General features: G+C 45.8%; 1 protein-coding gene across 27 annotated transcripts in view; it reads right to left on the reverse strand.

The window, feature by feature from the left end:
• The window catches only part of EXD3 (exonuclease 3'-5' domain containing 3), a 301259-nt gene that overhangs the window by 169540 nt on the left and 119325 nt on the right, over window positions 1-12394 (reverse strand). For all 27 annotated transcript variants that reach the window (XR_015703805.1, XR_015703804.1, XR_015703803.1 and 24 more), the window contains 2 exons: window positions 9964-10037; window positions 7164-7202 (listed from right to left, as the gene is read on the reverse strand). Coding sequence is in view for 23 of the 27 variants with exons in the window: in XM_087753517.1 (XP_087609643.1) it covers window positions 7164-7202; window positions 9964-10037 (113 nt within the window). In the remaining 4 variants the exon portion in view is untranslated. The remainder of the gene's footprint in view (window positions 1-7163; window positions 7203-9963; window positions 10038-12394) is intronic.

Below are 12394 nucleotides of genomic sequence, written 5' to 3' on the forward strand. Positions count from 1 at the left end.
GAGTAAACGTGAGCTGATTTTCCAAAGTTCTTGAGCAAACACATCTTCCATTGACCCAGAGAAACTTCTGGCTGACTTTTTAAAATGTTTTTGACATTGTTGACAATTTGGTAGGTAGTATGGAAAACTACGGCAGGTTTTCTTAGCTTCTTTGTACCTCCTGTAAAATTCCACCAGAATTCATTAGTATGTTTGCGCTTAACCACCGTTTATTTATCCAGAAATGGCTGGATTTGTTATAAATAAAACTACCGTAATTATCAAAGGCAAACCAGCCCTCCAGGTCTTACAGAAAATAATCCTCTCTAAGCCATGCAGGAGGTACATGGAGGCATTTACATTTAACTGTATATATCATCCTTCGATAGACTTTTCTTTCGATAGTAAGGCACGGAACACACTGCATGTCTGGCTTTTCCCATGTATTTCTCCCACAACAGCTGTGGGTTTGTTAAATGAGAAGGTCCCATTTCTTTTAGACCAACAGTGCTAACTTCATTAGTACAGATGCATATTTTACTGCTCTCTATCCAGAAAGCAGAACGTAACTGAAGAATTACGTTATGCTTTTCCTGAGCCAGTCGCAGATGTGCCTGTTTTCTGCATCAGCCATATCAGTAAGTCCTTTTGCTTTGCAACTCCGATGTTATTTCAGCTATCAATAAATATATGACACCGTTTACAAACTGAACTGAAAAATAGAAGGAAATCTATACTTTGCCTGCTACTTTTACTGTCCAGTTTTTCCATGGTTTAATACTCCCTTAGGTACAATACACTTTTATTGTATTGGGGCTGCATGTTCTCCACAGAGACCTCCAACGAGAGCAGTAAATCTGCAGAAAAAGACGGGGAGCAAAAGCAGAGGGATCGCCAAACATCCCCCCCCCGCCGAGCTGCTGGGCAGTCACCGAGCGGGGGACAGAACGCGGGAGGAGGAACGACAGGAGCAATGGGAGCAACAAGTGGGCACCGGGGGAGGAAAGACTGCCGGGTCTCAACCGATATAAAGCAGTTCCCTCAGTCCTGGCTTCACAAGACAGATACCAGATCTTAAACCTGTCCCCGGTCCAGGTCTAAATACCATCTATTTTGCAAGTGGGAAATGGAGAAGAAAAAAAAAAAATCTTCTCTTTTTTAAACAGCAGCTGCTTAAAGTTGTGGAAAGATAAATGCAATTCTTCTGCAGACAGCTTAACAGGCAAACTGCAGGCAAAACAGAGCCAAGGAGCAGCTCCTGCATATTTATACACACACCCTGGTCGGAGCTACCCGGGCTCCCATGGGACAGGTCCCCAGCTCAAGCACCCGGTTGCACCAACACCAGCAGAACCATGACAATCGATTTCAGCTGACGATTCCTCCCGGAGGCTCTCAAGGCCAGAAGGAACAAAACCAATCACCCACCGGTTCTGATTTCCTGCTAAAACAGAGGCCACAAATACGAGCAAGGGACTCCACACGTCGGCTGGTTAAACTAGTTTTGGTTTCTACCTTCCAGGAAAACAGCCAGTCTAGATTTGATGTCTGAGTGATGAAATCCATTATATCCCTGAATAAACAGTTACCGAACACAGAGCAAAAGACAATTTGACATGCAGACTTATACCAAAAGACACGTCGTGTATTAATCACCTCCTGAATATCATTCCCATTTGCATTGCAGAGATTGCTTAATTCCCTACAGATATTAAGTTCCTTACGTGATAGGGATGTGGCTGTACTCAAAACAATCTTGAGTCAATTTAAAACTTTGCCTAAACTCAGGAGTCCTCGGGAAGGACCCTAGATGTGGATATTTGCAAAATGGCCTTTTTCACCTCTTGTCCTTATGAAAGATTCCCCAGAGCAGGATTACTGGCCAGGTGTTCTAGCCACAAAAACTTTTAAAAAATAATTGCATTCTGTCCTTTAAATTCTCCTTAAAACTTACCTCCTTGAGCATAACAGCTATTACATTTTATTCCAGAGGTAGTTACATTTTAATTGAGGTCAAAATGGTCCTGCACAGAAAGAGCACACTAGGATCTCGGCATCAGTCATCGAGGGTGTTTGCCATTCAGAAATTAATTGGTTAAATAAATAAGATGACATCAACTCCTTGCTGTAGCTTAAGATAAGTTACACCTATTAAGGACCAGGAATTGTCAGTTTTTCAAATGTATTACACATAAAGGAGGGCACTTTACTTTTATGCCTTCTGTTTGCGCAGATTTCTGAATATTATCTGTAAAGTAGCATAACCACCCTAGAATTTTAGTGGAACTAGAGTTATACATTTGCTACGAATTACTAGCATCTCACCCCTGGTCACCCAGAGAACGAGCTGGCACAGTGTTTGATTTTCATGGTCAGAAATTTTAAAATAAATAAGTTATCTCATTGTCACAGCTGGAGAAGGAGAGAAGATTAGCTGCGGCCTCTCCCAGCGCTGAACGCGGTGAACAGCTGGCTCCAGGGTTCCTCTGCTTCCTTCTCATGCAAGACCAGAGCAGACTGAAGAGCTGCAAAACAGGGGCCTGAAAAAAACCGAGGGCCACTTTTCTCACTGTTGTATCCCCGTCCCCATCTCTCGAGTTGCACACGCCAAAATGAAGGACAGAGCGGCTCCAACCATCAGCTGGCACAAGGCAAAATTAGCTGATGAGCCACAGCTCACGGTGAGCGCCCGAAGAAGCAGCAACATCTTTTCAAACACCAGCGCTTTTTCGGAGCATTAGTTTTGGAAGGGTTTAAGATTTTTACATTCCAGAAACTAAGGGACGGTTTCCCCTGTGCAAACACTAGCACAGAAAGTTTTTTGATCTAGCAACAGAAGGCCCTTCGGCTCAAGGTCAGTAAAAGCAGAAGTACCATTTCTACCACTTCACTGTCCCAGACACCTCGCAAAACAGCGATGATAACACTGACGGTCCTAAATAAACCCATTGGTTTTAACACTGCCCAACATTGATTCTAGTTATTGCCCCAAGCGAAGAGCTACACTGCTGTGGACCGTCACCCTGTTCTGCTCCATGGGAGAAGGCATTTCACAGCAGGACGTCCGAATAAACACACGTGTACTTCTCGGGCCGAAGTACCCCGAGATAACATTTTAAACTGTACCAACTTGGTTAGCTCTGCTGCAGGCAAACTATTTCCTGCAAAACTACGCTGGACGTTAGAATCATGGAGCAAGCGTGTGCCTTCTGGGCTCTAACTGCTCAGAAACACCCATAATACTCTGTCATTCCCCCCGCACAACTACCCCAGCCTTTCCTCGTCAAGCTGAGACTGGCTCCCGTGGGTGGCATCGGGGCCTCAGAGCTTCCCGGGCAGCTCCATCCTCGCGGAGACGGGCGCAGCTCCCACGTGAACGGACCAGACCTGAAGGGTGACTCCACAGAAAACGGGTGCTTTGGCACTGATCAACCCGACTGAGTCTGGAAGGGCACAATTGCAATATCACCCCCAAAACATAGAATCGTAGAATCATTAAGGTTGGAAAGGACCTCTGAGATCATCGAGTCCAACCGTCAACCTGACTGCCTGGTCCGCCTCTACACCATGTCCCCAGGCACCACATCCACATGGTTTTTGAACACTTCTGGGGACTGTGATTGCCCCACTTCCTTGGGCAGCCTGTCCCAATGCCTGACCACTCTCTCCATGAAGAAATTTTTCCTAACATCTAATCTAAATCTCCCCTGACACAACTTGAGCCCAATTCCTCTCATCCCATTGCTTGTTACTTGGGAGAAGAGACCGACCCCCCTGGCTCCAGCCTCCTTTCAGGCAGTTGCAGAGAGCGATGAGGGCTCCCCTGAGACATCTCACATCGGTGAGAACACTGCACGCTAAAAGCGGCACAGCAAAATACCAGACCCTCCTATTCCCAAGCCCTCTGTTAAACCAGGAGAACTTCAGGTCGCCAAAACACAGGTGTCTGGCGCTATTTGAGATGTCCGCGGGCTCCAGCTGCCACCCGAGCAGGGAGTGCTCCCCGGTAGGTCCCACGTCATATTGCCAACCTCACGCAAGTATCTCAGATACTATCTGACATCTAAAACACTGGCAGAGGTGACATTTTGCAATCAGAGTTGCTTTCCTACTATGCTCCTCAGAGATATTCCCGTTCTATGTGTGTTCACTTTTCGGAAGCTCGGCAGATGATTGAAAAATGCCTTCCACGCTTTTTAGTCTCAAAGTGATTTTGTCCCGCAGAATTTCCAGGGAAACATCCGCACTCGGTAAGCCTCTCTTGCTGCTGGCCAAGTGCTCTCTGCAGTCGCTGGCAGGACGACCCTTCCTGGACACACCTGACCAGCGTCCTATATCTGCTCTACCCAACTCCACCATCTTTACGCAGCTGATTAAAGCTATGAAAAATATGAAGCATGCAAAAACGGAAGCAGAAGGGCGCACAGCAAAGCAGACAATTGGCTCATGCCCTGCCTCTTTTTTTCCTGCCTATCTACCATCGATATCCTACACACCTTCCCCTCTGCTTGTGAAGACAGGCACTCTCCTGCGTGTTTCCGTGCAGCTCAGAATCAGTTAGGCAAGCCTGAATAGCAATGCAGCTGGCACTGTGCAAGAAGAGTGCTCTTCCCCTCCCTCTGCCCTCCAGGCATCTCCGCTTGGAGAAGATGATCCAAACGGTAGCTCTGCTCCTGGGCTCGCCAGGCTTGCCAACAGGCACTTGTGACGAGGGCAGTTTCCCTAGGGTATGAAGACGTTTTGATCCCTTTGCTTTCTCTCCTGCCTCCTCTGCCTGCCTACGGCTGCCATCCCTGCCTGCGCGGCCACGGCCTGGACAGCGGATCCGCAGCGCGGGCGCTGGCAGGCGGAGGGGGCAAAACCAATTTGCTCCAGGGCTGGAAACAGGTTCTGTTGGCCCCACAACTAACTACCGAGTTTCTGCCTTTTGTAGGAGCAGTCAGGATCACACCTTCGATTCATCCCACAGGGCAGGAACAGGAAAATTCTGTACTTGTACTGCTCAGGGCAAACAAAAAGAAATACCAGCGCAGAAACGTCTATCGCCCGCCATACCGAACGTGACATGGCCAGCGCCACTGAACAAGGAACATGAACAAGGAACATGGCCAGCGCCATGGGGCTAATCCTGCATCGCCAGGCAGAGCTTGGGAGATACACATTGTCTGTGAGCCTGAACTAAACATACGACTGGGACATACAACACAAACGACAACTCTCTCCAGCTCCACAAGGAGCCTAATGGATTTTTTTGGTCAAAACATGTCAGGTCATAGGTGAAGCTCTGAGTGGAAAGTTGAACCTTTCTCTCACGTAAAGCCCAATCTTTCAAAAACAATAAAGTCCCGGACAACCTTAGTTTTGCACTGAAAACCAGAACTTGCTCAGAGATTCCTCCTTCGTAACTTTGCCTTTGTGTGGTGCAGCCGCGCTGCCAGCAGCGTGAGGCAGAACCCTACCTGCACATGCGATTATTTCGGTTTCCTCCAGATGTGCAGGTACAGATTCTAATCGCTTTAAAGCGATGCCAAAGACAGTAATCTCTGATAGCATTAAGAGTCACGACTGATAACAGGCAAGTTTAAGCACTACTCGTGTGATAATTACATAGTTGTCAACAATATATGTTGGCAGCATGCAGAAAATACAAAGTTTGGAATACTTTAGGAAAGCAAAGACGACCTTCTGCCATAGTCCAGCGTGCAGTTGAGCTCTGCGTAGCTCTCCAGGGAGCTGTCTAACCAGGCACCAAGCAAGCCCTTCTCAGAGAGCATCGATTCCCAAGCCTCCTGTCTCCACAAGTGATTGTCACAGCCTGCAGTCGTGTACGTTACCTGGGAGGCTGGTCCCACCAACCCCCATAGCATCAACAGAAACCCCTTCACTGCATACACCAAAGCACACCCAGAAGTTGTGACGAAGATGTCTGCTACAGTTTCATGGCTAATCCCATCTCAGGTCTTGATCCAGCAAGGTACCAGCACTTGTGCTGGCCTTTAAGCTTGTGAGAATCAAAGGGAACCCTGAAAAGTTCTTTCACTGGGTAAGATCACGGCGATCAAGAGGCAAGACCCCCTCCGTTCCTCACAGAGTCCAGCCTCTTGCATGGGTATGATAAACCACACAGAGGAGTTGAATATTCACCGCTGAAAACACTCAGTAGGTTTAACAGTTGCCATGAAGCGCTGCTGGGCATTTTATCAATGATCTCTGTCTTAAAAAACACATCCTCCTGCCTTCTGAATTGTTCTTTTTCCTGCTGACCCATGAAAGAGAGAAGAAACGTCTCATGTTTAAAATTCAGTCATTTTGCTGGTGTGTACAGACAGTGCCCAAGATCTCAGCTGCAGGAGGTCATCAGCCGTCAGACCGGCCTGTCCGCCCGGAGGCCCACACTGACCATTCAACTGGATGTCAAAGGAAGACTCCAGCCGGTGGTCAGAAATCCGTAACGGCTGCAGAATTCAAACTGAGAGGAGTTACAGAAATGGAGCAAACCCTCCCCACGAGGCTGCAATTCCCTAGGGATATCATGGGCACATAAATAATCACTAATGGTTTGTCACCACGGAATTTCTTGATATTTCATTGTCACATATGTATTTATTGTAGTATCAGGCCAAAACATGGTTGCCTGAACTCTCTTGTTTATACACCAAGAAAAAAAAACCACTGCTACCCTTCTTGCTGTGCCGTTAAAATGACTTGTGTCCTACAGCACAAGACGTAGAAGTCACAATATCGAACAGTCACCTAATAAACCTGTTGAAAATGATCAGTGGAACATGCAGAGGGAATCTAACATTTGTCCCGATGCACTCACGTACCGCGTTAGCTGCCTGAAGAGAACTCTTTCCCCCCCCTCCTTGTAATTAATCAACATAAATATTGGTAGTGTTCACTTACAAATAAGTGCATGACAGTAAAAGAATGTACTGGCTAATCTTACCTAAATGCTCCAGCCAAACTAGAGCATTTTTAAAGACAGAACAGGTATTAAAATAGAAGTTTTCTTCCTTGCTCTCCCCTGCATGTACAATTTTGCTATATGCTTACAAAGTTACGAGAAAGTGCAAAATTGTAATAGTAGGACTACAATATCCAGAGCTGGATATTCTGAACATCTTAAAATAATCTCCAAGCAAATAACCCTGAGAAAATGGGAGAGGGAAATCCATACTCACCTGAACGTGATCTGTCCAATTCTCCTGAGTCATGGTTTTCTGTAAAGACAAAATTACTTCTGAGCCGTCTTACAAAGGGGAGAATGCTACATGCAGCAAGCTGAAATTTAACACGCCATCTTACACACTGGTGTCAACTGTGATTGAGGAATGCATTCTGGAGCCCACGGGAAACCTCCGCTTCTCGTATGTCACCAGCCGGGGCACGGCAGAAAAACACAGCTTAGATGAAGTAATTCAGACAACAATTCAGACTTACGCTACAGCACATAAGACAAAAAAATTCATATGCAATTGAAGTACACAGGCAATGCAGGCCCTTAGCCAGCAGCAGCCCGAACTCTCGTTATTACCCAGCACCGGGTCCTGGACTCATCTGCAGAAAACTATCACCTAACTACGCTCTTCAAAGTGCAGCAGCATTTCTGAATGCCTCAAAGCTCACATGGTGCTCTTGCAATGATGGAGACGTGCTGAAACAGGCCGTGGTCTAGTGGAACGCATGGATGGTTGCTGTTGCCTTCACCTCAGGTCTGCAACGAGTCCATAGAGCGTTCACCTCCCCAGCTAGCCCAGCGGAGAGCCGTCCCCACAGGCTCCAGTAAAGGAAGTGATCTCAGGGATTATCTGCAAGGCCGAGCCTTCGGAATATAAAAATACAAACTTTTCTCAACAGCCAAGTCATGAAAAATCTTCTGGAATCATGAGGTCTGGGAAAGGAAACTGATAAGTTCATATCCCCATTCCCACGTAGTTCAGAGCCAACCGTGGGGAGAAACTCGGGACGGGAACTACTGCCCACTCTGCCAAGAACGCAGGCTGCATGAGACGGATCGGCCACCGGGGCCTGAGCCTCACCCCCACTTCTGGCCGAGGTAACAACGATTACTAGTGCCACTTTTAGGGAAAGGTACAAGAGCAAACAGGGAGTAAGAGCCTCAAAGAAAACATCCTTGAGATATACAAGCATGTAATTTAAATGTTAGGGAGATAAAGGAGCCATTTAACCAGGCCTCATACACAGCTGAGAATGGTAAACAGAGAACACCAAAGAGCTCTCAGGAGAAGGGACTGTGTCCAGAAACAGCTGCCAAATGTACCTTAATGGAAGTAACTGGCCAGCTCGGACACTTTAAATCAAGCAAATACTCCAAAACAAAGGAAATGGAAGGGCAGAGAGAGCAGACCACCAGATCCAGAATCCATTCCACTCTGCTAAATAAATACACCTGGATAAATGCTTTCTACTGTCTCACTGCGGATGACCGAGCTCTCTAGAATGATGTCATCCAAGATTAAAGCTTTGAGATGCAGGACGTTGAAATGCCCGATCCTCCCCAGGTCTTCTGTCAGTGGATCTGGCAGGCAGCAAAGACAGATCAGAGCCTTCGCTGATGGATCAGGAGGTCTTGGAAACAGAACTGGCAGCGCCGGAACGGTGTCATCAGATCACCACCACTCAACCCCATCTTCGTGTTCAAAGTACTGGGGGGTGGGAGATCAGGAAAAACTGCATGCATCTGCCTTCTTCTGTCAGAACATCAAACGAATCCTCTTTTGAACAAAAGAACAGGCATTTCTGGAGGAGGTGTCTCATTTCCTGAAAACTGGCTCTCTGAAGACCGGATCAATAGTACCATAGGAACATCTGAACAACCTGTTGGGTTCTGTTAAAACTCTGTTAAAAAAGGAGAAAGTCTTCTATGAACTGCAGATGAAACAACACTCCCCGTTTGGCAACTACAGCTTGAGAATTCAAAATTCAAGAAATGGAAACATTTCACTATGATATTCAGTCTCTTGTGGTCCTTGTCCTTCACAGTCCAATTCATACACCTGGATACAACAAGTGCAAGCTGTTTCTTCCAGAAGAGGCAGAACAAAAACTTGCTCTCAGCTGGCACAATCTGTCTCCAGGCACAGGATAACGATGAAAGCCAGGCCATCAAGAGAAGCACCACAACTGCCCCGTTAACAAGAAGAGCAGTGTGCTCCCCAATGCAGCCTGCTCAAGAGCATCCAAAGGGCAGGGACGTGGCTCAGTACGCTCATGAGAGGGGAGGAGAAACCGCGGTCAAGTAATGCTGCAGACAGTCAGCCTCCAAGCTGCCTCCTAGAAACCTGCTCCTTAGAAAGAATTAATGGCATCTTCCTATTTCTACAAGCCCTCAGCGCCAGGACAAGTACCAGCATATTTGGAAAGAGAATTTGGAGGCTGGACAAAAGTAAAGTTAGTTCAAAGAGTGGTTCAGGAGCTGACAGTACTACCATTTTGCTCAGCAGTAACAAGGCTGTTAGCACAAAAAAGCTTCTGTGGCAGGTTTGGGCCATACCTATCACAGCCAGGCCACAAGTACCAAAGCAAAGTGCCTACAAAGAAATCAGCAACGTGGAATGCCTAAAAAAACCCAACAACACACAAATCCCCCAAAAACCAAAACCACCAAAAAACTCTTTAGCCAGTATGCTCCTGCTTATTTGAGATGCCTGAGAGAAACTGAGCGTGTGGAGAGCACACCCTGACCTCCCTACACGTGTCTCAGGACACTGCTGCGGGTGCCGAGGTGAACAAGCCCCAGGCTCTGAGCCATCGTTAGAATATGAATGGACACACAACCCACGCACTCACAGAAAAACCAGGTCCAATGGCAGATCCAATGCATTTTTATACAATAACAACCACAATGAAAACTTGCTCATATACTACCAATACATTTCAATCATATCAATTATGTTATTCAAAACACAAAATAAACAAAAAGCCTCATTCGCACCCATGCCACGCAATACAGAAACGTACCTCAACAAACCTCTTGTAAAAGAGGTAATTCAGAGTTCTCAAGTGCCGCTGATTTATGACATTAGGGCAGAGAGCTAAAAGAAGGAAAAAGACGTTTAAGTATATAACAGAGCTGAACTTCCTTAAAGTTCTACTGTCTAGACATTACATTTTTCCTTCCCCAATTTCAGCCTCGCTATGTGGAAGGCAGGATGCCATCACGCTTGGAACAATGACGGACAGGCACACACATTGTCCGCTTATCTAAACTACAGACTGTTATTTACACTTTCAGCCATGATTAGCAATCCTAATCCTCCGTTCTGCTATCTCTGGTTCTACCACCCTTGAATGATAAGATCCACTTGCTGGTTCAAGATGCTTCACAGTCAATGACTTCGCACCTTTAATTAGGTAGCATCCTCATACGGGCACCACCTCCAGTCTCTAGAGGCTGCATTCTTTTTGATTTAATTGGAACCTGTGCTGTTAATTCATCGAAGCAGTTTTGAACATGTTGCTCAGGATGTAAACTTGTGGCTAAAGTTTATCCGATAAAATAAATATCCATGAAAGAGACCCCATATCCCTACAAAGAGGGAGGGGACTATTGTTTTGCTGAGCTAGCAAGCAACAGTTGTTGTTATTATTTTTATTACCATCATCTTCATTAGATATGCCTCATTACAACTGCAAAAAACAAGATCTTCACATAGCACCTTGTTTTGAAATCCAGTGCAAAGAGAGATAAACGCAGAAGATAAAACACATTAACTAGGATTAGCATAGGTATCTGTCAGTTCTTGCTAGATGTTGGTATGCACGTACAGGGAAAGGTTTCACCAAAGCCTTCATTGGGGTTTCAGTGGCTGAAACCATCCCACTGGTTGTCGGAAGGAGCAGGACCAGCAATCGGAAACGGTAACAGAAAACAGTAAAGTGAAAATTCTCTGCAGCCTCCCTTGAATCAGCACACACCAGGAGAAACCAGTGTGACTGACACCAAGGGCCGCGGAGCTCGGCATTCCCGGGCCCCACACGTGGCATGCCCGAGGATCCAAAACTGAGAGAAGGAAGAAAGATCTCTGAATACCAGACCCTGGAATCAGAGGGATGTGAACTGAGGCACCGCTGGCTACTGCAGCTTCTCAGAGTCTCCTGAAGCATCCCTTCATAACCTGAACATTCCCATCCCAAATAGAAATGTTTAAAGCTGTTATTTTTACGTTAATCTTCCACAGCGTGACAACATATCCTTGCCCTCAAAGTATCTGAGGAAATTATTGCAATTATCCTGCAGGATACTATCCCAGTAAATATGGTGATCCTTCCTCTGGATGTTATCCCAATACCTGGAAGAAAGATCATCAGCTCATGGAAAGCAACACTCTTTGAAGAAGGATCAACATCAAAATTAATAATATCACCACCTAACTTAAAGATTTCAAAGCACTTCAGAAAGAAACACAGCATGACTGCTCTAGGTCACCAAAAAGATCCATTGAACCTTTTTTTCTTTGAGCTTCTAGAGGAATTATGCAAAGCACGGGACTTGGCAGAACAGAGGGATTTCAAGTGCCCAGCTATCTGTGCGGAAAGTAGGACAGAGGAACGCAGATGGGCTGAAAACACTTCTGAAGGCACTAGTGGCATTTTCTGTTCCGATGGAGCAAAGGAACTGAGTTTGAATCCAGTTTTCTATATATTATTACAAAAAACCAGCGAAGGACTAATCAAAAATGTGAGGATGAAAGGCAACTTGGTAAGAGAGACAATGAAATGAAGAGTTCGACACTCTAAGGAAAGGAAGAACAGCAAAATAAAAACAAGAAAATGGACTGCAATAAACTCAGAGAACTGGCAGGTAAGGTTTCATGTGAAAATCATTTATACGGGGAAAAGGAGTTAAGAGGAGCTGGCAATGGAAAAATTGGAAGTGAAGTAAGAGACTTAACTGCTAAATCAGAAGCTTTTATTGATCTCAAGCACACAAAGGAAGTTAAAAGAACGTGGAAACTGGATCACACACATACAAAAGAACAGCACAAACACAAAATCAGAAAGCCCAAAGTAAAACGTGAGATGCATCTACCAAAAGCCATAAAGGCAAGAGAAATTCCGTATAGCCTTTTGGAAGAAAAAAACAACAAAAATTTAATGGCAAGGCTAGAGAAGAACTGGCATGGGTTGGATAGGATATGGTAAACTTTCCACCTTGGAGGTCTTTAAGAATAGGTTCCACATTCCACATACATAAGAAATAACAGAAGGAGCCCCTTTGGCTTTGGGTGACGCCGGTGGCACCGCAGAGCCTTTGCCAGACCTTCTCCCCGCAGTTTCATGACCATCCACACCTTCTATTTGCAGAAATCCAAACGCTTCAGGGCAGAGCAACTTACTCAAGGTCGAACACCTAGCTGAGTGAACAGGAGTCTGAACTCAGGTCTCCTGA

This window comes from Nipponia nippon, unplaced genomic scaffold (genome assembly GCF_047370975.1).
Source record: "Nipponia nippon isolate SJK-2023a ecotype South Korea unplaced genomic scaffold, ASM4737097v1 scaffold_16, whole genome shotgun sequence".
Taxonomy (NCBI): Eukaryota; Metazoa; Chordata; class Aves; order Pelecaniformes; family Threskiornithidae; genus Nipponia; species Nipponia nippon.